Source organism: Bos indicus, chromosome 2 (assembly GCF_029378745.1).
Source record: "Bos indicus isolate NIAB-ARS_2022 breed Sahiwal x Tharparkar chromosome 2, NIAB-ARS_B.indTharparkar_mat_pri_1.0, whole genome shotgun sequence".
Classification (NCBI taxonomy): Eukaryota; Metazoa; Chordata; class Mammalia; order Artiodactyla; family Bovidae; genus Bos; species Bos indicus.
Genome location: NC_091761.1, coordinates 131,139,701 through 131,162,834, shown reverse-complemented (window position 1 = coordinate 131,162,834; position 23,134 = coordinate 131,139,701). Strand labels below are relative to the sequence as shown.

Sequence of the window (23,134 nt, the reverse complement as noted above, 5' to 3'; positions counted from 1 at the left end):
GTTCATCCGGCTCCCCCAGAGCACTCCTCCTCACTGCTCCTCCTGGATCCTGAAACCCCTCCCTCTGCTTCCTGGAGAGACTCCCTATACCCCACTTCCTCCATGAAGACTCTTCTGGCAGAACTTTATCCATTCGTTCACAAAGCAGGTACTAGTTGCTAACTCTATGCCAGGCTCTGTGCCAGCTTTGGGGACACAAAAGACAATGTCCTCGTCCCCATGGAGCTTCCTTTTGAAGGAATGAATACAAATACAAATAAACACAAATACTAACCAAGGAAACGCATAAAGAAAAAGCTCCCTCTAGCCTTCTGCATCAGACACTCTCACACCGCACTCAGCTTCCAAGGCCTCTCAGAGGCCACCTTGACTATAAGGCTTCTCCTCAGAGACTCGTTCACGAAGGGCCTCAACGCTGAGCACCTACAGGTACCAGATCGGGCATAAGGTTTTACGGACATGAGTGAGACCCGCTCTTGCCTCTGGGGAGCTCACGGTCTAATGGTGACTCAGGCATGCAAAGATGCGACCTCAAGACGGGGTGTGCGTTCACTAACGCAAATGGTTCTGCCACCTACAGAGAGGTCACACCCTTTGGTGGAGTGGGGAGGGCCTACGGGGGAGGGTCTCCAGAGGATGTTCTACTATTTGAGCTAGTTCTGAAAGACAAAAAGTTACTCACCAGGCAGAAATAAAGGGAAAGGGTATTGGGTCTGGTTGGGTGGGCGGGCAGTTGGACAGGATGAGGCAAAGCAAGGAAGCGTAAAAGGGCCTGGGAGAAAAGAAATGTTTGGCGGAGCCTGTTTCACAAGGGCGGGAGTCATTTCCTGACCAGTCTAATCAGCTTTCCCAGCCCTTCTCCCGAGCACGCCCCTGCCCTCCAATTCTTACCATAAACAGCATCACGGGGACCACTGGCAGAGAACGTCAGCCCCGTCTGGCTGCAGTCAAGGAGACGGCCCTGAACGGGACGGGAGTTTCAAGGGTGGTATGGAGACGGAGGTCCTGGGGTGTGCTGTGGGGCTGCGGAGGGTACACACAGCCCCGGAGCTCACAGGGGACACTGCTGAGCCCTGGAGACACCTGAGCGTCCCTGGGCCCTCCTGGAGCGTGAGAAGAGCCTTCTGGGGGCGGGGAGGGGGGGCCAAATAGGGCGAGAGCTGCCCAGCTCCCCAGACTCTCCAAGCAAAACATCGGGGAATGCAAAGTGGGGGCTCCCACCGCCTCCCAGGGGCCTCATTTCTGTGGCAACATCCCCCAGCAGCTAGGCTGTTGAAGAACCATCGCTGCTCACCAGACCCCAGAAGCAGCCAGCATCCCACTGTGCTCAGCTGGCTCTGGCCATGACCTTGAAATGCCAGACCAGTGTCAGGGGAGGCATGTTCTGCGTGCTCTGGCCCACGGAAGGGCCGAGTATCTCTCTCCTTCACGGCCTCAAGGCCACCGAGATAAGAGGCCCAAATAAAGAGTCCCAAGGAACAGCCTGGCTGTGCTCGTTACAGCGAGTTCCAGGCAGACCTGGCAGATACAATCCCGAATGATGGCTGGGAGGAGGTGGAATGCCTCGACTTCCCTCTCAGCTTCAAACTTCCTTCCTCCTGGCTCCACACCCCGCTGGTCAACCTCGGCTCAAGTCCCCGCAAACGTTTACTAAGTTCCAATGGTTTGGGGGCTGCGGGCTGGGTGAGGAGGAGGCGCTGGGCAACTCGGGACACACACGTCTGCTGGCGTGAGGCCCGCAGCTTGACGGGCCAGATGGACAACAGCGTGGTCCACACAAGACCTCTGATTACGCGTGGAGTGACGCTACAAGGAGCAAGTCCAGGGGCTTTACACAGGATGGCGGGGGAGGCCCGGGAACGCCCCACTGGAGCTCTGGGAAGGAAGCATGAAGATGTGGAGTGACTGCGGACGTGGTGCTTGGCGGCCTTGCCCACCAGTCCACGGCCAAGTTCCCCCTGCTCCCCCAGCACTGGGTGGGCACACAGCAGCCTGCAGCAATGGGCACAGAAAGAACGGAGCCCAGAGTCTATGTCCGATGAGGAAGATGCTGTATCTGGGGGCCAAGAGGGTGCTGAGGCCCGGGCCCAGGGGAGACTGGCAAGGGGAGGAAAGGAGGCGGGGGGAGGGCAGGGAGGGACAGAGGACGAGGCCCCCAGGACTGAGCACGCTCCGTCCCCAGCACCTGCCCACGCGGGCTGGGGCCGGAGCCCCGGGAGCAGGCCAAGCTCCTCCACCGCCCCCCACCCCACCCCGCCTGGCTCCTGTGTCCCTTGGGATCATTCACCTCCTCTCCTTCCTCCTCACTCAAGGGTACCTGCGACCCCGCAGACTCCTTGCGGGACAGGAGCCAGGGTGAGACGGCCAGCTGGGAGCTTGCTGCAACAGACCAGCAGAGCGATGTGGGGGGTCAGGGTGGCAGAGAGAAGGACCGAGAAGCCCGTGGCGGGAGCACGGGAGGAAGCAAGAGTCGAGATGCTGCCAGGTCCCCCTGGCGGAGCCGGGGGCGCTGAGCTACAGAAGTGGGCAGTGGAAGGCAGGTTCGGGGAATGGAACAAGCACTTCGGATTTCAGATATTTTACATTTGAGATCTATCAGACATCCACGTGGAACCTTGGGGGCAGTTGACAGAGCTGCTGTCTTGAATACTTTTAGCGCAAAGAGGCATAGAAGTATACACATTCCTTAACATTGCCCAGAGGGTTCTACAGCATGCATTCTCCGTGGGGGTAATACTGCTCCTAAAGGGGGGAGAACATTAATTCTTGAATAGCAGAAACATCTTTTTTTTTTTTTTTTCCCTTTGCTGTGCCAAGCAGCATGCGGAATCTTCGTTCCCTGACCAGGGATCAAACCTGTGCCCTCTGCACTGGAAGCACAGCCTTTTTTTTAAAGTTTTTAAAAAACGTGGACTATTTTTTTTCCCTTGGTTGAATTTTTACAATATTCCTTCTGTTTTATGTTTGTGATTTTTCTGGCCGTGAGGCATGTGGGATCTTCGCTCCCCAACCAGGGATTGAAGCCACACACCACCTCCCGCCCCCCACCCCACCGGCACTAGAAGGCAAAGTCTTAACCACTGGACCACCAGTAAAGTCCCTAGAAACAGCTTATTTTACGAATACACACAGGGCTTCCCTGGTGGCTCAGTGGTAAAGAATCCACTTGCCAGTGCAGGAGATGCGGGTTCGATCCCTGGGCTGGGAAGATCTCCAGGAGAAGGAAATGGCAATCCTCTCCAGTACTCTTGCCTGGAAATTCCATGGACAGAGACGCCTGGCAGGTTATACACCACGGGGTCACAAAAGAGTCAGACACAACTTAGTGAGTGAGTAAACCACAGTAACAGTACAGAAACAAGCAACAGCATATCTGTGGGGTTAAAATTTTCAGGAGGGGGCGGTCATTAAAAAAGGTTGGGAAACACTGCCCTGAATGACCTGGGCCTCGCTGCCTCGCCGCCTCCAGCTCAAGCCTGTCTTCTGTCCCCTCCCTCTGGATCCCACACCCCTACCCCAGGGCCACCGTGCTCACTGTGCCTCCTGCCGGCTGCGCTCTTCCCCTCACATCCTTGTGGGCTGTTCTTTCTCTTAATTCAAGCTTCTGCTCAAGGGGCCCCTCCTCCACAGGCCCATCCTTCCTGATCACCATGGCTACAGTGACCTCTCCCTTCCCTGGTCTTGCCTCCTACTTGATTCTTTTTCAAGGCCAAATCGGAAAGGAGTACGTACGTCAAGGCTGTATTTTGTCACCCTGCTTATTTAACTTATATGCAGAGTACATTGTGAGAAACGCTAGGCTGGATGAAGTACAAGCTGGAGTCAAGATTGCCAGGAGAAATATCAATAATCTCAGATATGCAGATGATACAACACTTATGGCAGAAAGTGAAGAACTAAAGACCCTCTTGATGAAAGTGAAAGGGGAGAGTGAAAAAGTTGGCTTGAAACTCAACATTCAGAAAACTAAGATCATGGCATCTGGTCTCATCACTTCATGGCAAATAGATGGGAAACAATGGAAACAGTGAGAGACTTTATTTTTGGGGGCTCCAAAATCACTGCAGATGGTGATTGCAGCCATGAAATTAAAAGACGCTTGCTCCTTGGAAGGAAAGTTATGACCAACCTAGATAACATATTCAAAAGCAGAGACATTACTTTGCCAACAAAGGTCCGTCTAGTCAAGGCTATGGTTTTTCCAGTGGTCATGTATGGATGTGAGAGTTGGACTGTTAAGAAAGCTGAGCACCAAAGAATTGATGCTTTTGAACTGTGTTGTTGGAGAAGACTCTTGAGAGTCCCTTGGACTGCAAGGAGATCCAACCAGTCCATCCTAAAGGAGATCAGTCCTGAATATTCATTGGAAGGAATGATGCTGAAGCTGAAACTCCAATACTTTGGCCACCTGATGGGAAGATCTGACTCATTGGAAAAGTCCCTGATGCTGGGAAAGATTGAAGGTGGGAGGAAAAGGGGATGACGGAGGATGAGACAGTTGGATGGCATCACCTACCTGATAGACATGAGTTTAAGTAAACTCCAGGAGCTGGTGATAGACAGGGAGGCCTGGCGTGCTGCAGTCCATGAGGTCGCAAAGAGTCAGACACGACTGAGCGAGCGACTGAACTGAACTGAGCTGAAGTCTTTACAACCACGTCATTTATTAATGCATTAATTTGCTGACTGTCTGTCTCCCCTGAGGGAATGTAAGTTCCACAAAGAAAGACTGCTAAATTCCCTCCACCACCCAGGGCACCTAGAGAAGCTGCTGTGGACAGCACGGAACTGCTGAGAGAGCGAGGGAACGTGTGTCTGGGGCTGCGCAGACAAAGGCGTCCATCACTCAGGCCCGAGGGAGCAGTCTCGGTTTCCGAGTGAAATCAGGCACAGTTGATTTTCTCCTGAGGAAAAGCTTGGTTTCCTGTAAGACACCCCAGACCATGTTTACATACCAGAAGTGGAGAGCGGCCTAGGAGGAAGGGGCTGGGCAGTGTCTAGGACCCAGTGTGCATGCGCGCTCAGTCACTGAGTCATATCCGACTCTTGCCACCCCATAGACTGTAGCCCGCCAGGCTCCTCTGTCCCTGGGATTTCCCAAGCAAGAACACTGAAGTGGGTTGCCATCTCCTCCTTCAGGGATCTTCCCAACCCAGGGATTGAACTCACGTCTCTTGAGTCTCCTGCACTGGCAGGCGGATTTTTTTTTTTTTTTTTAAACCACTGAGCCACCAGGGAAGGCCCCAGGACCCAGAAGGGGGCCATATTTTGAAAACGGTGGCACTTCCAGGACCCTAGTGGTCTGGAGACAATTTGGCAGCCCAGGGCCAGACAACAGGACTCCCAACTGCCTGGGTACTTCCTTCCAGGGACCCCGAATTCCAGAAACTTCCTCCGTCACTTCCCCAAAGTCCGGGAGAGGAAAGAGAGCAGCCCATTTAATCGGCCTACTTCTTCCCCTGGAAGTTTTTATTGGAACACCCTTTCCCACAGCTCCGGGGGAGGAAACAGACACTGGGCGGCCGCAGACATGGGTGCCAACTTATAGGCAACAGGCTGGGTCACCGGTCCAAGCTCACACCAGCGAGTGGCTGAGGCCAGAGCAGAGGCCTATGCTCTCTCGCCATCTCTTTCCCCTCCTACAGGTTGGCCTGGAACACCAGAGGGAGATCTGAAGCAATCCAGCTGCCCCTAAGAAGCCCTGGACACCCACTCCCATCCTTGGATCAACTCATCACTCAATCCATCTAGGGACTTCACCGGTGATCCAGCGGTGAAGAATCTGCCTGCCAACGCAGGGGACACAGGGTCAGCCTTGGGTGGGAAGATCCCACATGCCACAGAGCAAACAGGGCTTCCCTGGTGTCGCTACTGGTAAAGAACCTGTCTGCCAATGCGGGAGACATAAGAGATGTGGGTTCGATCCCTGGGTCAGGAAGATCCCCTGGAGGAGGGTATGGCCACCCATTCCAGTATTCTTGCCTGGAGAAACCCCACGGACAGAGGAGCCTGGCGGGCTACAGTCTACAGGGTTGCAATGAGTCAGATACAACGGAAGTGACTTAGCACGCATGCACGCACAGAGCAACTAAGCCCACGCACCACAACTACTGAGTTTGAGCGGATAGAGCCCAAGCTCTGCAACAAGAGAAGCCGCCGCAAGGAGAAGCCCACACACGGCAGGGAGCGGAGCCCCTGCTCACCACAACCAGAGACAGCGCAGCACGGCAACCACACCCAACGCCGCCGAAAATAAAGAAATGACTGACGAAAAAAGCAAATCCATCTAACCACCCCCGCCCCGCACCAAGCATGAAAGAAAAAGAAGGGCCCGCTGCTGCGGGAATGACACTGGATAGAAGGCATTCCACATGCAGATCTTGTCCACAGAGTTTTCAGTGTGCACAGAAGATGAAGCTACGCTCGACAGTAAATACTGGAAAGATAAAACAAAATGACAACAGAAGAGACGTCACAGGGTAACACGATTAACCGCCAAGTCCCTGACAGACAGATCTGATGCCATTGGGATGATTCCATCTGTATCTGGTCAGGAGTAGAAGAAAGATAAACCATTAACTTGGGCTTTAGGGAATCTGCGTTACTTGAATTGTTACAGTTCAGTTCAGTTCAGTCGCTCAGTCGTGTCCGACTCTTTGCGACCCCGTGAATTGCAGCACGCCAGGCCTCCCTGTCCATCACCAACTCTCGGAGTTCACTCAGACTCACGTCCATCGAGTCAGTGATGCCATCCAGCCATCTCATCCTCTGTCGTCCCCTTCTCCTCCTGCCCCCAATCCCTCCCAGCATCAGAGTCTTTTCCAATGAGTCAACTCTTCGCATGAGGTGGCCAAAGTATTGGAGTTTCAGCTTCAGCATCAGTCCTTCCAACGATCACCCAAGGCTGATCTCCTTCAGAACGGACTGGTTGGATCTCCTTGCAGTCCAAGGGACTCTCAAGAGTCTTCTCCAACACCACACTTCAAAAGCATCAATTCTTCAGCACTCAGAATTCTTCACAGTCCAACTCTCACATCCATACATGACCACTGGACAAACCATAGCCTTGACTAGACAGACCTTTGTTGGCAAAGTAATGTCTCTGCTTTTGAATACGCTATCTAGGTTGGTCATAACTTTCCTTCTAAGGAGTAAGTGTCTTTTAATTTCATGGCTGCAATCACCATCTGCAGGGATTTTGGAGCCCCAAAAAATAAAGTCTGACACTGTTTCCACTGTTTCCCCATCTATTTCCCATGAAGTGGTGGGACCAGATGCCATGATCTTCGTTTTCTGAATGTTGAGCTTTAAGCCAACTTTTTCACTCTCTTCTTTCACTTTCATCAAGAGGCTTTTTAGTTCCTCTTCACTTTCTGCCATAAGGGTGGTTTCATCTGCATATCTGAGGTTATTAACATTTCTCCTGGCAATCTTGATTCCAGCTTGTGCTTCTTCCAGCCCAGCGTTTCTCATGATGTACTCTGCATAGAAGTTAAATAAGCAGGGTGACAATATACAGCCTTGACGTACTCCTTTTCCTATTTAGAACCAGTCTGTTGTTCCATGTCCGGTTCTAACTGTTACTTCCTGACCTGCATATAGGTTTCTCAAGAGGCAGGTCAGGTGGTCTGGTATTCCCATCTATTTCAGAATTTTCCACAGTTTATTGTTACAAGTAGGCATCAATTATTTTTTTTGCATGACTCATCTTAGAATATAAAATACAGTAAACTTGACAAGTACATAAAATTTAATTGTAGCTCAAGCCTGGAGAGGCCCTTCGGTAACCACAGAAGGCATAACGGGAGAAGCAGGTTTGACAGAGTCTTGCGGGACTGGGAGGGGGTGGGGAAGGTATCCAGATGGCAGAATAGCCTGTGCTAAAAGCACAAGGTAGAATGCCTAAGGTGAGGGCCCGGCCTCAGGGGTGACGCGTCCAAACGTATCTTTCCCCTGATGAAGTGAGGACACCCTCCGGTCTCCCCAAAGCCTACGAGGGCAGCCCCCTCCGGCAGCGTGTATGGATGGCAGAGGGTCTTCCGGCTGAGGCACCTGGGTCTCATGCGGCTGAGGTCGCCCCCCTCTAGCCAGCAGACTGCCAAGATATGCCACGTGGCACTTGGTCCAGCTCAACCCACCTGCTAAAGATGTCCTTGGATTTCCTCAGAGGGGGCCAGAGCAAACCCACTGTTCACAGAAAGAAGTGGCTCGCCCAAGGTCACGGGGCAAGCTGATGGTAACGGCTGTCCTGCCCGACCAGCTGATAACAATCCTCACTGGCCTCTGAATTCTCTCCCAGAGAAGCCGCCCCGACCCAGGCCAGCCTGCCCAGCCAGGCCCCCTGTGTATCCAACCCCTCCCGAGACCTGCTGGCTGACCCCATTGTCTTGGGGGAGCTGAAACCAGCCTGACCTGGAGCCCAAGAATGCACTGGACCACGCGCCTGCATATTTCACTCACCTGCTCACCTGCTTCCTGCCCCTTCGGGAATTTCCCGGTATCAAGAGTCCCAGGTATCAAGGTCCACAGGGGAGGGGCCGTTTCTAGACTGATTTTTCAACAGTGAGCCTAGGGGGAGGGGATGCCAGGATATACCTCGTGGGGAAGTTCTCGGTCATAATGACGTGAGGGGATCCCGGCTACTTGTTCATTGGGCCCCAGCCAGGTCTCCCCTGGCCCGGAGAACAAAATCAAGCAGCTGTCAGGGAAAAGAGATGGCAGGGCAGACCATACTTCTGGGCTGCTCCATGACCTCTGTGCACAGCAGAATCAGTAGAGAAAGATGGGTCTGAGGCCCCAGCTCCACCGTTTCCTAGGAGACCTGTTTCCTTTGTATTTGTGAATCACATCTGTAACATGGGCATATACGCCATAGCTTAAAGAAAATAATACAAGTAAAGAACCCAGCATAGTCATGGACACACCCACACCTCCTTGGGGCTTCCCTGGCAGCTCAGATGATGAAGAATCTGCCTGCAATGCAGGAGGCCCGGGTTCGATCCCTGAGTCAGGAAGATCCCCTGGAGAAGGGAATGGTTACCCACTCCAGTATTCTTGCCTGGAGAATTCCACGGACAGAGGAGTCTGGCTATGGGATTGCAAAGAGTCGGACAAGCCTAAATGACTAACACTTTCAGACCTCCTTCTGATAAGAGGCTCTATCAGGGCTTCTATAAGAGAAAAACAAACACCGTGTATTAATCTGAAAAACCGTGTAGAATCTGAAAAAGCTGGTATAAACAATCTCATTTACAAAGTAGATAGAGAGTCACAGATGTAGAGAACAAACTGACGGATGCCAGTGGGGAAAGCGGAGGCATGGGATGAACTGGGAGATTGGAACTGACACAGAGACATTACTGATACTACATATAAAGTAGATAACTAAGGAGAGCCTACCGTATTGCACAGGCAACGCTGCCGTAGCGCTCGGTGGTGACCTGAGTGGGAGGGGGATACATGAGCACGTGTAGTGACTCACCTCACTGTGCAGCAGAAACTACCACAACACTGTAAAGCAACTGTACTCCGATTACTTTTTTTTTCTTAAGAAATAAGTGAAAAGTGAAGTCACTCAGTCGTGTCTGACTCTTTGCGACCCCATGGACTGTAGCCCGCCAGGCTCCTCTGTCCACAGGATTTTCCAGGCAAGAGTACTGGAGTGGGTTGCCATTTCCTTCTCCAGGGGATCTTCCTGACCCAGGGATCGAACCCAGGTCTCCCGCATTGTAGGCAGACGCTTCACCGTCTGAGCCACCAGGCAAGTCCAAGAAATAAAAGAAATAAAACAAGCAATAATTACTCTCTCTGTGACCAGCCCATGAATCCTTAGGACACCCCGGCCAGTACTCTGAGTTGGTTCCCACTTCATAGGTGAAGGGCTGGAGCAGGCGGGGCAGCCCTCTGTAGTCACACAGCCTGTAGGGAGGGGCTGACCTGGAACTCACCCATCCCCACCAGGAGGAGGGCAGTTCTGCTGAGCGCCTACTGGGTGCCAGGCTCTGGGCCAAGCATGCTAACCCATCACATGCGAGATGATACCCACAGTAACCTTGAGTGTCAGGCAACATCATCATCCACCCTTTACAGATAGTGAAATCTGTATAGATACAGATATCTATATCTACAGATATAGATATAGAATATATCTATATTCTACAGATATAGAAGAGAGGAGAGAAGGCGGGTAGAAAAGGCAGGTCACTGGTCCAAGGCCACATGTGATTGGCTAGCCTGTTGGGGCTCCCGATCCCACCGGGCCCTGACCTGGGGTCAGGGGCTTGTACACAAGGTCCTGGCTGTTGCACGCCAGCTCAGTGCAGCTCCCCGCTCTCAGGGACAGCAGGGATGGAAGGCCAGAGTCAAGACTGGAGGCCACCGCTGTGGGGGCGGGACAGGGTGTGGGGATGGGCTGAGTCTCGGCCGAGACCCAAGGTCTTCCCGATAAGACCCACGATCCTCCCAGAAGCAGCAGATCAGGATCCAGGGGTGCCCTCCCCAAGAGCCAGCCCCGGGCCCGCCTGGGGAGGCAGAGGGCCCGTCTGCCTTTCTCCACAGTCCCTTCTCGGTGTGAACTGGTCCCCTTGGCTGAAGCCCCTGGACCAGCAGGGTGTCCCTGGCAAGCTTAGCTTCCCTCAGTTTCGTCGTCCAAGAAACGGGACCGCAGTTTCTAGGTCCCAGGGTAACCGTGAGGATTAAGAAGGCAGTGGATATAGAGAGCCTGGTTCACAGCCCGGCACGGAGCAGACACTCAGCAAGCACCGGTCCGTGTCCTCCTCTCCTTCAGACCCTCAACACTTTGTGCTTCCTGCAAGTTCTCCCCAGAAAGACGCACAGGGAGCTGTACCATCGCTGGTGCCCAGAGCAGGCAGCGCGGGACAGGAAAGGGACATGTGGCCAGGATTCAGGCAGTGGCACTTCTGCCACCTACTAGCCCATTTTGGGGAGCTCTCTGGACTTCCGGTTCCTCATCTATCAAGTGGGGTGAGCAACAGCTCCCTAGCTCCTACGGGAGCAGGCTCACAAGGAATGGTTATCTACAAAAGAGCTCTGTGAACTGGCAAGTGTTGGGCAAAGGCGAAGTGTGAATAACAAGAGTACCACCAGCACAGCCAGGGGCCACCACAATACGCCTGGCTCCAGGAAAGTGCTTATAGATGTTTTTCCATTTAATTTTCACAACCTGGAGGAGGTGTGGTTCCCACTGTACTGATGACAAGAAGCCCAGAGAGGTTATGTCACTGACCCAAGATCACACAGTAAGTGGCAGAACCAGGACTTGAATCCAGGTCCTGGTGAAGGACGCAGAGGCACTAGCCCATGTCGTTATCCCACCGAGACTATTCTCCTGCCGTGTTTTTCATTTTTTTGACCACACTATACAGCATTGTGGGATCTTAGTCTAGTCCCCAGACCAGGGATCAAACCTGTGCCCCTTGCATTGGAAGCGCATACTCTTAACCACTGAACTGCCGCGCAAGTCCCCAAATACAACTTATTTATTTTGGGGCTGCACCGTGCAGCATATGGGATCCTCATTTTCCAACCTGGGAACCTGTTACTCCTGCAGTGGAAGTGTGGGATCTAAACCACTGGACCATCAGGGAAGTCCTCTGTTCTCCTGCTTTGGTTGGTGATCCCTGCCCAGTCTCCAGCTGTCTTTAGATGCTGGGGAAAGGATGTCCCTGAGTTCCAGTCTGGCCACCACAGACATATTTGCCTTCAGTTCTGAAATAAAAGGCTGGGTCCCCTTGTAAAGGCAATCAGGTGGCATAAAGCATGCAGGGGGCTGTGTTATTCCTGACATGGGGTTCCCTCAGCCCCACCTCCACCCACCACCTTTTCTGATCCTCAGGGAGACAAGGAGGTCTCCTTGTGCCCAGGAGCTTCTGGGTACCAAGGAGAAGTGGTGGGTGAGTTTCACCCTGTAGTAGCCACGCCCCCTGGGGCTGAGGTGAGAAAGAAAGGAAAGGTCTCCTTAATCTGGTTTGCTAATTTCCACTTTCATCTTAAAGACACAGTCTCCTGAAATTCATAATCATCAAGTTACAATCTTTTCCTGTCTCATAGGAAGGTTTCTGTCCTGTTGAGAAGATCTACCCCTTTTTAGAGGCTTCCCAGTTGTCACCAGTGGTAAAGAATCTGCCTGCCAATGCAGGAGATGAGGGTTCAATCCCTGGGTCAGGAAGATCCCCTTGGTGGAGGCAATGGTAGCCCACTCCAGTATTCTTGCCGGGAGAATCCCATGGGCAGAAGAGCCTGGTGGGCTATAGTTCATTGGGTCACAAAGAATCAGACATGACTGAGCCCTCTTTTAGATGTCTTCTTCAGTTTACCTACTTTTGAGTATTAAGAAGGTTTTATTTTTTAAGAAAGTATTTTTTTTTAATTTAATAAGTATTTCTTGAATCTAAGTTCTATCATTGATGAATTAATGGACTGACTTTTCACGATCTAGCTCCTATCAGCATCGAGGGTCCCAGGATGGGGCAGGGGTCAGCAGGAGACAGTCATGGTGAAGGTCTTGGTCCCAAAGGGCTTCAAGTTGGGACCTTTATAGGTTACAGCACGGTGTGTTTTGCTTCCACATATAGAGGAGCACCCTCAGGGGCAGATGCTAATTCAACAGACGCTGACCAAGGACACAGCCTCAAACCAGACAGACGTGGGATCCTAACCTGAGGACAAAACCACCAACACCAAGGTCAACTGGAAGTGCTAACGGCCCAACAAGGTATAACGCGAGGAACTTGGGTGAGACGGCTTAACACGCAAGCCGGACTACCACGAGGCCAAGGAGGACTCCGGCCTTTGGACGACTCTCAGATAAACCGTGGTCAGAACCTGGATCGGCTCACAACCTTAAAATCTGGACCCAGCATGCTCAGCCTTCATTCCTTCTGCTCCCAACTTGCAAATCTCCCGGTCAAAACCAGTCCAGAACTAAGCCACAGCTTGAAGCCATAAACTACGACCACAGCTACGGTTCTTACGCACCCATGACGTGCCGTACATGCCACGCTAATGCTTCACACCGCTGCTCTCTAGTTCTTGAAACTCTGCAGTTTGGGCCTTACTAGTCCCATCTTTACAGATGGAGAAGGTGAGGCTCACCGATAAGCAACTCAGGATCACACACCCAGAGATGGGGCAGACATTCTAACCCAGCCTCATCTGCTCCCAACCGTTTCGCCTCCCCATCCCGCCAACCTCGCCCTTCAGCCGACCCTGGCGGGTGCAGAGGGCAGCCCCCCTCTGCAGCCCATTCCCCAGTGCCCCCGGCGGGTGCCTACCGAGGAGGTGCTTGATGATGGCTTGGTTGTGTTCCCAGAGGTTGCTGAAGGTCCCCCAGCGCGAGTGGCCATCCGGCACGGGGTTGGCTTTGATCCAGCCACCACAGGCATAGGTGAAGAAGTCCTGGCAGGGGTCCACCGTGGGGTCCATGGAACTCAAGATGGAGCTGGTCACCGAGATGCAGGCCTCACTTAGGCACACCGAGGGCGTTCCTGGCAGGGGTCAAGGGTAAGAGGTCAATGAAGGGCAGGCAGAGAGGAGGCTACGGAAATACAGTGCAGGTGGTCTAGGGCCCTGGGGTGCCAGGCCCCACCCCAGCCCTGACCAAACAGAGACAATCACTAGAACACGACAGAGACAAAGATTTCAGGGGATTTATGATCTCCTGGCTCGTAAAATAAGACTTCCGTTGAGTTGCCTAAAATCCTTCCTGTGACTTTAAAACCAGAACCAAGGTGCTCCTTTTAATCAGTCCTTCCATAAATATTCATTGATCTTAAAAAATTATTTCCTGATGCTCAACAAATTCATTTACTCATTCATGCATTCATTTATTCAACAAAATAATTACTGAGCATCGTTCAGGTTCTTTGCTGAGGGCAGGTAGGTGTGTATGTGTGTGGTGTGTGTGTGTGGTGTGTGTGTGTGTGTGTGTGTGTGTGGGGTGTGTGTGTGTGTGTGTGTGTGTGTGTGGTGGGAGATTTAAAAGCATAGTCTTTTTAAATAATTTCGTGGGGGATGCAAATTTATCTAAGAAAAGTCAAGACTACAGAAGGAGAAATGTCCGTTATTTATTACCCACGCGCTCACTGAGGATACGTAGAAATGTCTGTTATTTATTGTCCACGCGCTTACTGAGGATACGTAGTCCACACCAAACGCATGACCCGGACAGCATGGTGCCAGGACTCAGCGAGAAGGAAAGACTGAGGAGTAGAAGACACCATGAAAAATCACTCCCACTGGGTATAAGGCAGGAGAATCATCTCACTGAATTTTCAAAAAAGCAAAAAGGAAACAACCCTAAGAGATCACTTTGCTTAAAGCCACTTTTATATATTGGGAAACAGAGCCACAGGGAGACTAAGCACCCTGCTCAGTGGCCCGTGGGGTTTGAGTCCCACCCTCTCTCTGCTTTGGGCCTGGAAGGGAGCTCTTTCCGTGATGACTGGCCCCCCGGCGGAGGGCTGCCAAATCCTGCAAGTGCCCACAAAGCACAGCGAACAAAGAAATCCGCTTCCTCTGAGCTGATTCTATGGGCTTCCCTGACACGGGTTCAATCCCTGGGTCGGGAAGATCCCCTGGAGAAGGGAATGGCAACCCACTCTAGTACTCTTGTCTGGGAAAATCCCATGGACAGAGGAGCCTGGTGGGCTACAGTCCATGGGGTCGCAGAGTCGGACAGGACTGAGCGACTTTGCTTTTCACTTTGAGCTGATTCTGTAGGGCCTGGGGCAGAGGCCGGCAGACAGGGCCCGACTCCGGCCCTGAGGTCGGTCAGCGGGCTCAAGCGGAGGAAGCAAGCCGGGAGCCGCCTGAGCAGGGTCCGGCCCCAGGTGGTGAGACCAACCTGACCGCAGGAGACGGGGGATCCGCACCGCCTGTTGACCCGAGCACACAGGCAACCAGAGGGGACGGTCTCCCGATAAGGGGGGCGAGACCCCCATGGGCAGATGAGGACAGCGAGGCTCTGAGTGTCCCCCGGCGGGGTGGGAGCGCCCGGACTGAACCCGCTCTGTGCTGCTTCCGCAACACGGAAGCTGGGTTCTTCCTACATCCCTGCACCGTCGCTCGGCCAGCCCCAGCCGGGGCTGCTGCGGCCCTTCTGTTCCCACTGCGCAGGGAGGAGGCTGGCAGGGCAGGTGCCGGGGGCTCCTTCCTAGACCTGGGTGCAAAGCCCAGCTCTCTGCCTCTGGCCTCGTGCTGGCAACCTCATCCCTCTGAAGCTGGGTTTCTCCATCTGGAGATGAGGACGAGGAGGACCAGCTGCCTGACGATGAGGACATAACCTTATGGCTGGGCAGTGGGGGCAGGGGACTCAGCTCCCTGGAGTCCTAGGGTCTGAGGTTCCCAGATCAACCCTCAGAGAGCAGAAGAGAGTGCATGGGCTGGCAGGGCTGCTCATCATCTCACCTGGACACACAACACTGGCCGGGGCTGGGCTAGCAACCTGTGTGCTAATTAACATCTGATGACAAACCCAAGGTCTGAGAGTGGACGAAGGGCTCAGAAGGGTCGCACAACAGAACAAAAATCAGGGCGATTCTATTTCCAGGTATTGGGCTGGTCAAAAAGGTTGCTCAGGTTTTTCTGGAGGACGTTACAGAAAACTGGAATGATCTTTTTGGCCAACCAATAATTTCCTATTTTGAGATGACTGTACAACAATTAAAGATTATTGAACTGTTAGGCATGAAAATGGGCTTCCCTTGTGGCTCAGCTGGTAAAGAATCCGCCTGCGATGCGGGAGACCTGGGTTTGATCCCTGGGTTGGGAAGATCCCCTGGAGAAGGGAAAGGCTACCCACTCCAGTATTCTAGCCTGGAGAATTCCACGGGACAGTGTAGTCCAGGGGGTCGCAAAGAGTCGGACACGACTGAGTGAAAATAGAGATAGGAACTGGTAGGGGACATGGCACAATTTTAAATGCCTCTAGACGAGAGCTTTTGGTTGCATGCCTTGCTTTTCAATCAAGGAAATTTACCAGAATCTTTATGAGGGGGTGGGGGAAAAGAATTTCTGTGTCATCTGAAAAAGCCTATTCACTATTATGATATAACTTCATATTTGGAAAAGGAAAAGAATACCTATTGTTTTTATACAACTAACTGCAGGAAGTCAAGCTTGACAAATACTTGGCTGGTGGGAAAACCCAGAGGCCAGCTGTAAAGAGATCGATTCTGAGGGAGCAAGACACAGAATCTGTGCGTGTGTGTGTGCATGAGAGAGACAGAGAGCTATCTGTAGTTATTACATGGGGCCTTGGTTTTAAATAAGAAACCCGTCGCCAGGAATCAGTCAGACCTGACAGTTCTTCACTGAAGCACCTACTCTGCTATGCACACAGCAATACTTAAGCGCCCAGGTGATACTTGGGCAATAACTGCTTGGCTATTTAACTATTATTGGCTTGTAGATCCCTTAGCAACAATCCTTGGCCTAGCAGGTGCTTCATGTACATTTGACTAATTAATTCATAATTTCTAGTTCCTCTCATCCCACGTCAACACCTTCAAAACTCAGCCCAGGCTCTCTCTCCTTGGGGAGACCTCATCCTTCCCTGGTCGCCTTGGCTGTCTGGAGGCCTGCTGCCTGAGCACACTCTATTTTGTGTCATGGCCGTCTCCCTGTCTACCTTCCCCACTAGGCAGTGAGCCTGAGGGTAGGGCCAGTATCTTGCATGCGTGTGTGCATGCTAAGTCACTTCAGCTGTGTCCACTCTTTCCGACCCTATGGACCGAAGCCTGCCAGGCTCCTCTGTCCATGGGATGCTCCAGGCAAGAACACTGGGGTGGGTTGCCATGCCCTCCTCCAGGGGATCTTCCTGACCCAGGGATCAAACCCTAGTCTCGTATCTCCTGCATGGGCAGGTGGGTTCTCTACCAATAGTGCCAGCTGCAAAGCCCAGGGCCAGCATCTTACTTGCATTTATACTTCCTTTGCTCAGCAAACTCGGCACCTGGCACCTATCCATGGAGTGTTTGTTGAATTAATGAATAGCTGAATGAATAAGAGAGCTTTGTCCAGCTTTTGGTCACCACCTGTAGATGCAGAAATATTTCTTCCCTTTAGGTCGTGCATGATCCATCGAGAAGGCGGGAGCAGGTCCCAGATCTAGCTAAAGGTTAGCGGCTCTGGATGGTGCCTGGCCTCAACACTAAGGGAGACACTTCAGAATATTTTCTGGAAAATGTGTTGTTTGTTTTGCTGCCATTGTTCGCAAAACAACTGTAAGTTTCTGGAAAGCAGGGTGCAACAGGAAGGTGGATAAATATGTATTTAAGTGCTCAGACATAACTTACAGGTGCGTCTTTACAGAATCACCAAAATTGGCGTTGACCTGCCCAATGTCTGCCCAGATGTGGATGATGCCAATCACCAGCATCTGGGGCAGCCACTGCTTTCCCAGGCTCAGGCAGCTGATAAAGACACATGAAAGGGCTCAAGGGTCACTGTATCCCCAGCCCAGCTCCACCCTAGGGGGAAGAGTTCCCCTTACCCAGAACCAGGCTGGGGAAAACCCGTCTGGAGCCCTGAGACAGATGGGATAGACTGAAGCAGGATTCCTCCCTGTGGGCCCCACCTGGCAACTACAGACGTGTGTGTGTAGAAGCCAGGCCTTGGGAGCTCCCTTCTGGTTTCTGATGGAGAAACGTCCTGGGGACTTCTAGGGGCAACCCCAGGGCAACAGTGCATGTTAGAATCTCATCGGCTCCATGCACAGGGCCAAGAGCTGGGCAGACAAGGCTGGAGAGGGCCTGCACTGCCCGGAGCTAAACCTGCTTCAGGATGAAGCAAGATGGCAGCCGCAGGACAAGGGTGATCAGCAGAGAAAGGCTCTTCCCACTTTGTCTTCCTTCTTGCTCTTTGTTCCTTCAATCATTTATTTATTCACTTTGCAAAGTATCCTACGGCATGGAAGCATTATGCTGAGCATGCATGGTAAAGAAATCACTAATTAATCAATCAGATATGCAATAATCGCCTGTTGGGCTAGGCACATTTGGTAAAACGTCTACAAACCATTAAAAAGTCAGTTAAATAACTAAGCAATTATTTCTTAGGTACCACCTAGGCGCCTGACATAGAGTAAGCACTCGTTCCATGTTTGTGGAATGAATAATGAGTGAATGAATGAATGAATAAGTGAATGAATGAGTGAGTGAATGAATGAGTGAATGAATGAGTGAGTGAATGAATGAGTGCTTGATCCAGGAGGGATGGGAGGATGACTCAGATGAAGCCCTGCACTCTTTTCAGGCCCCCAAACCCCTTCCCCACCCCAATGCAGTGTGGCCAGTCATGCAGGCCAGCAAGTTCACAGCGGAGAAAGCTGGAGTTGATGTTCCCAGGTCCTATGGAGGTTCACAATCTCTCTGATGGTTTGAGCACCAGGTGACCAAGTCAACGGGGTTAAACTCCTGGCGAAGCCCCAGAGACTGCTCATCCAGGTGCTTCTTGCCATCAGAGAGCTGGATACAAGGGCACAGAGCAGAGAGAGATCCCAGAATTAACTGGACTCTCATCCCTATTAGCTTGGATCTGCCCCTTCCAGGTCCGTAAGAGCTTACGGAGCATTGATTCTTTGAGAGGCAGTTGCTACATACACTCAACCAGACACAGAGAACCAGCCTCAGACCCCTAACAGCGGGATCCAACTGGGGTCTGATCATATTACTATACAAGGTAGGACAGAGAAATGAGATGACAGAGGTACGCAAAGGTCCCCTGGCTCAGAGAAGAACAGCTTTCCTGGGGGTGGTAACACACACTGGGGTGTACCATCAATTACACAGAAGACAGGGCCTGAGCTCAGGCGCCCGCCAGCCCATGGCTGAATCCCTCCCGCACCAGACACGTGACCTTGGGCAAGCTGCTAAGTCTCACTGCCTCAGTTTCCTTTGCAGAAAACGGGGCCAGAAGCAACCACACCTCACAGAGTGGCAGCGAGGAGGAAACGAGATTGCATCTGCCAAGGAGAGGCAAGGTATTCGGTACATGGAAAGTATTCAGCAAACGGAAGCCATTATTGCCGTTCTGTTGGAACTGTCGATGGGCGACAGGGCCAGCCCGTGTGTCTAACCAGCCTGCATCCTAACAGTAAGAGAACCCGGAACAGAGGCCAGAGAAGTTCTACCAGGCACCAGGTATGTGACAGATGTTATCTCGAATCCTCAGAGATCGAAGTGGGGTCTGATCATATTGCTACACAAGTTTGGACAGAGAAACGTGGGCTAGTTGTGGGAGAGATTCAAACTGACTACCGGTCTCTCCATGTAAAGCAGAAAACACACAAGCTCTGAGAGATTGAATGACTTGTCCAAAGTCACACGGATAACAAGTTGCCAGGCCAGGATTCAAACTCACCTCCTCCTGACCCCCAAACTTTATCATCACCCATCCCCCCACCTCCCAGGCCTCAGTCTGGGGCAGCCACCCCAGCCCCCCCAGACCCAGCTCCCTCCTGAGCCTCGGAGGCCAGTCGCTGACAAGCAGACAAAAGCCCGGGGCAGCAGTGAGTGGAGCCCATGACCCATCACAGACAGAGGCACCTACTTGTCTGGTATTGGATGCCCAGTACTGCCAAACAGGCCACCAATGCCGCCGCCAGGAGCACCACCAGCACCACCAGCCGCTTCTCCACCGGGGTCCTGGCGGCCCAGCATCTCTGGCCGTTCCGGGGGCCTCGGAAGTTCACCTGCAGGGAAGGAGGCAGGCGGAACGGGGAGGACGTGAGCCCAGGGGCCTCGCTGCCCAGGAGGAGGGGGCTCCGCAGCAGGTCCTGGCCCCGGGGAGACATCAGGGCCGCCCTCCCGTCTCAGGGGTGGTCTGGTTCCCACGGAACCGTCCTAATCCAGGAGAGGAACGGCCACCCTGCTCAGCAGCTCGGAGTCAAGCAGCCCAGCCCAGCCGCGCTCGTGTTTTCTGTGTCACCCGATCCGGGTAGAAGGGGAAAAAAGAGAGATCGGATTTTCCCGTTCCTCCAGTAAGGAGTTCAAAAAAGAACAGGATGTTTGCACTCGCAGGCATCCAAGGAGCATCCGGCTGGGCTCTGAGGCTGACACAACCACCAGCCTGCACTGCAGCACGCCGACAGGGGCGCGGGCAGCCGGGGCCACCGGGGCCGCCACGGCCCCACGAGGACTCTGCTCTCAGCTTCTTTTTACAAATGAGGAACCCGCAACCCGGAGGGGTGAGCCCCTTGCCTCTGCTCACACGGCTAGATGGGTCGAGCTTGGATCTGGGCCCAAAGGTATGGACCCCAGAGCCCACCCACGGGTCAGAGCATTGAGTCCCGGGAGATGTCAGTGGGGAATGCAAAGGGGAAAGAGCTCCATCCGAGCAGGTCCTCAAAGGGAGGAGAAAACGTTCTCGGCCTAACTCACAGTCAGCTAAACAGGAAAAGAGGTACAATGAGAGGAAGTGGAGGGTGTGACAGGGCCTTCCAAGCTGAGGAGGGGCCCACCAGCCTGCAGCGCTCAGAGCCCAGGGCCCAGCCTTCACACCCGAAGCCCGCTGGGGGCTCCCCTCTGTTCCACGAGGTGCTTCCTGCCGAGGCCAGGGCCGCGGGACAGGAAGGGAACCCTGCCGGTGGGGTTCAGTTCAGTGACACTGTGGCCACGTGTTAACAGTCGAGCACCCGCTCAGGGCCACATTGGAAGTACAGAGAGGACCAGACCTCACTTTCAGCTCTCACTGCCCAGCAGACAGAGAGATGCAGAAACAGACTGGGATAGGCAGGGGTCCAGTCAGGGAAGGCTTCCTGGAGGTGGGGGCCCCTGGGCTGGGTCTTAAAAGAATAAGTAGCAGCTGGCCAGGTGAAAGGGGAAGGAAAGGGAGAAGGAGGGGGGCAAGGCCTGGATGCTAAGGGGTGCTATAAGCCGGGTTACGGGTGGGGGCTTCTTCCCAGGGCTGGAGCGATGGGATTAGATTCACCCTTTGGAAAAGCCAAGGTGGAAGCAGAAGCAAGGCTGGAGGGGAATGAGCATGGAGGCAGGGAGGCCCACAGCCTGCCAGGGACGATGGGGAGACCCAGCCTCCGACCTGAGAGTGGCCCCAACTGCTGATAGGACGGCTGCCCCTGGGGGCCACGGCACAGTCTTCAGGGAGTCTGACACCGACGCCTGGGACCCCGAGGCCAGTCACCTTAGCGAAGGGCATCGAGCGGCCTCATGGTCATCACTGGCTATTTTCTAAACAGGAAATGACTGGGGATTGCTGCACTAGTGAAAGAGGAAGACAAAACTTTTGTGGGGGAAAAAAAAAAGATGATGGATTCTAAAACCGAGAAAGGGAACTTGAGGCTTGGTGAGAATTCTATGGAGGTCCAGGAGGCTGGGACACGAAAGCAGGTACAGGGAGGGGCGCGGTCTCCTGAAAGCCCTGAAGTGTGAGTCACTCAGTCGTGTCCGACTCTTTACGACCCCATGGACTATAGGCCGCTAGGCTCCTCTGTCCATGGGATTCTCCAGGCAAGATACTGGAGTGGGTTACCATTTCCTTCTCCAGGGGATCTTCCTGACCCAGGGATCGAACCCGGGTCTCTTGAACTTCAGGAAGATTCTTTACCACCTGAGCCACCAGGGAGCTCCCCTGAAAAACCTTTTTAAAACGGTGAGACGTGAAGATTCTGACCACCCTCCTGGTGCAGACATAGCCTGGGACAATGCTGACACGCTCACAGCCTCAATGTCTATGAAGCGCTTTCTCAGAGGTAGCAATTCCCTCGCCCAGTTCATCAGGGGCACTGAGATCCAGAGGGGTCCCCAGGGGTTTGAAGCAGGCGCTGCCTTGTCTGGGGATGCTGACATTTGTTCTCACTCTTTCTGTGCCATGGAACTGATATCCCCTTCTGTCTCCCCCACTGGGCCTCTCAGTGACCCCAAAGCTCAGCTCAGGGGGAGACGGGCGGAAAGCTAAGCCATGGCTAACCTTGGTTGAAGAGGCACCAGACCCCTGGGAAGCCAGGGAGCACAGCTGTTGGGGCTGGAAACCCTGTCTTTTTTTTTTCGGCTGCACAGCAAGCACAGTATGTGGAATAGCTCCCTGACCAGAGATTGGTCCTGCGCCCCCGGTTTGGGGAAGGTGGAGTCTTAATCACTGGGCCACCAGAGGAGTCCAGGAAACTCTTTTTTAAAAAACTATTTTTTTAATTGAAGGATAACTGCTTTATAGAATGTTGTATATGTATACCTATGGCTGATTCATGTTGACATTTGGCAGGAAACTCGCTCTTATGTGGACAGAGCAAGGTGCGATCCGAGGAAGTGAAAGGGAAGAGAGAGAAGAAACAGACAGAAGGAAGAGGACAAAGGGAAGGAGGGCAAAAGCAGCGATCACGGCAGCTAATGTTTGAGGGCTTTCTGGTTACCCGTGTTAACTCTATTCTGTTGCCGGATGATGCTATTCCATCTTACCAGCACCCCCAAGGGTAGGCGTGGGTATTAGCTCCAGAAGGAACACAGGAAGCGGGGGCCAGAGAGGGTGATAAGAAAACTCACATCTCCCCCGAGCCCACAGCATCAGCCCCGTGGCCGCGCTGCCCACCAGGAGCAGCGAGTCGAGCCGAGACTCACTATTTAATATCAAACAGACAGATGGTGTTCACTGCAAAACGCAAACAGAATTAAGTCAAAATTAAATTAAACATTCATAATTCCAGGGAGAAAGGGCAAGTGAAATTTGAAGACAGGGTTTTTTAGCCTTTGTATGGTTCTTTGCTTGATTTGAATGACCAGGCAGAGAGGCCTCTTGGTTTCTGGACAAGACTTGCCTCTGAGGGCCGAAGTCCAGATGCAGTCTCCCACAGCAAGAGAAGTCACCAGGAGACTGTACCGGGGTCAAGAGGCCACTCCAGGAGAGGCTGTCCAGTTCCCGGGTGCCGTGGCCGGGGCTGGGCCTCCAAGCTGCTCTTTGGCTCAGTGAGTCCCTTCCCCGCCCTGCCTCCTTCAGAGCCCGCCTTTGGGAAATGGGGGCATGTGGATCATGAGAGAGGGGTCTCCAGCAATGTGGAGGGTCAGAGGGTGAGTGACAGGCAGCTCACTTGGTCTCGGGAGAGGTAACTGGGCACAGCATCAGCCAGGGAGCAGAGCTTATCCTGGAAGATGGGGTGATAATCACC

The 23,134-nt window shown here is 53.0% G+C and overlaps 1 protein-coding gene and 2 long non-coding RNA genes across 6 annotated transcripts in view; 2 read left to right on the top strand and 1 right to left on the bottom strand.

Annotated features, from left to right (window-relative positions):
• Nucleotides 1-23,134, bottom strand: part of ECE1 (endothelin converting enzyme 1) — a 124,993-nt gene that overhangs the window by 35,085 nt on the left and 66,774 nt on the right. For 2 of the 3 annotated variants that reach the window (XM_070777321.1, XM_019982080.2), the window contains exons 3-4: nucleotides 19,570-19,711; nucleotides 13,293-13,505 (exon numbers count right to left, since the gene is read on the bottom strand). In XM_070777321.1, the coding sequence (XP_070633422.1) occupies nucleotides 13,293-13,505; nucleotides 19,570-19,711 (355 nt within the window). The remainder of the gene's footprint in view (nucleotides 1-13,292; nucleotides 13,506-19,569; nucleotides 19,712-23,134) is intronic. The other variant, XM_070777330.1, reaches the window with a different exon arrangement.
• LOC139178720 (uncharacterized) lies at nucleotides 303-7,231 on the top strand. Its single transcript, XR_011563216.1, has 2 exons — nucleotides 303-429; nucleotides 5,646-7,231. It is a non-coding gene; the product is annotated as an uncharacterized lncRNA (long non-coding RNA).
• Nucleotides 18,924-22,481, top strand: LOC139178724 (uncharacterized). Of its 2 annotated transcripts, XR_011563220.1 has the most exons (3): nucleotides 18,924-19,160; nucleotides 20,040-20,266; nucleotides 22,237-22,481. It is a non-coding gene; the product is annotated as an uncharacterized lncRNA (long non-coding RNA). The 2 variants fall into 2 exon arrangements; XR_011563219.1 differs by lacking the exon at nucleotides 18,924-19,160 and having other exon boundaries at nucleotides 19,964-20,266.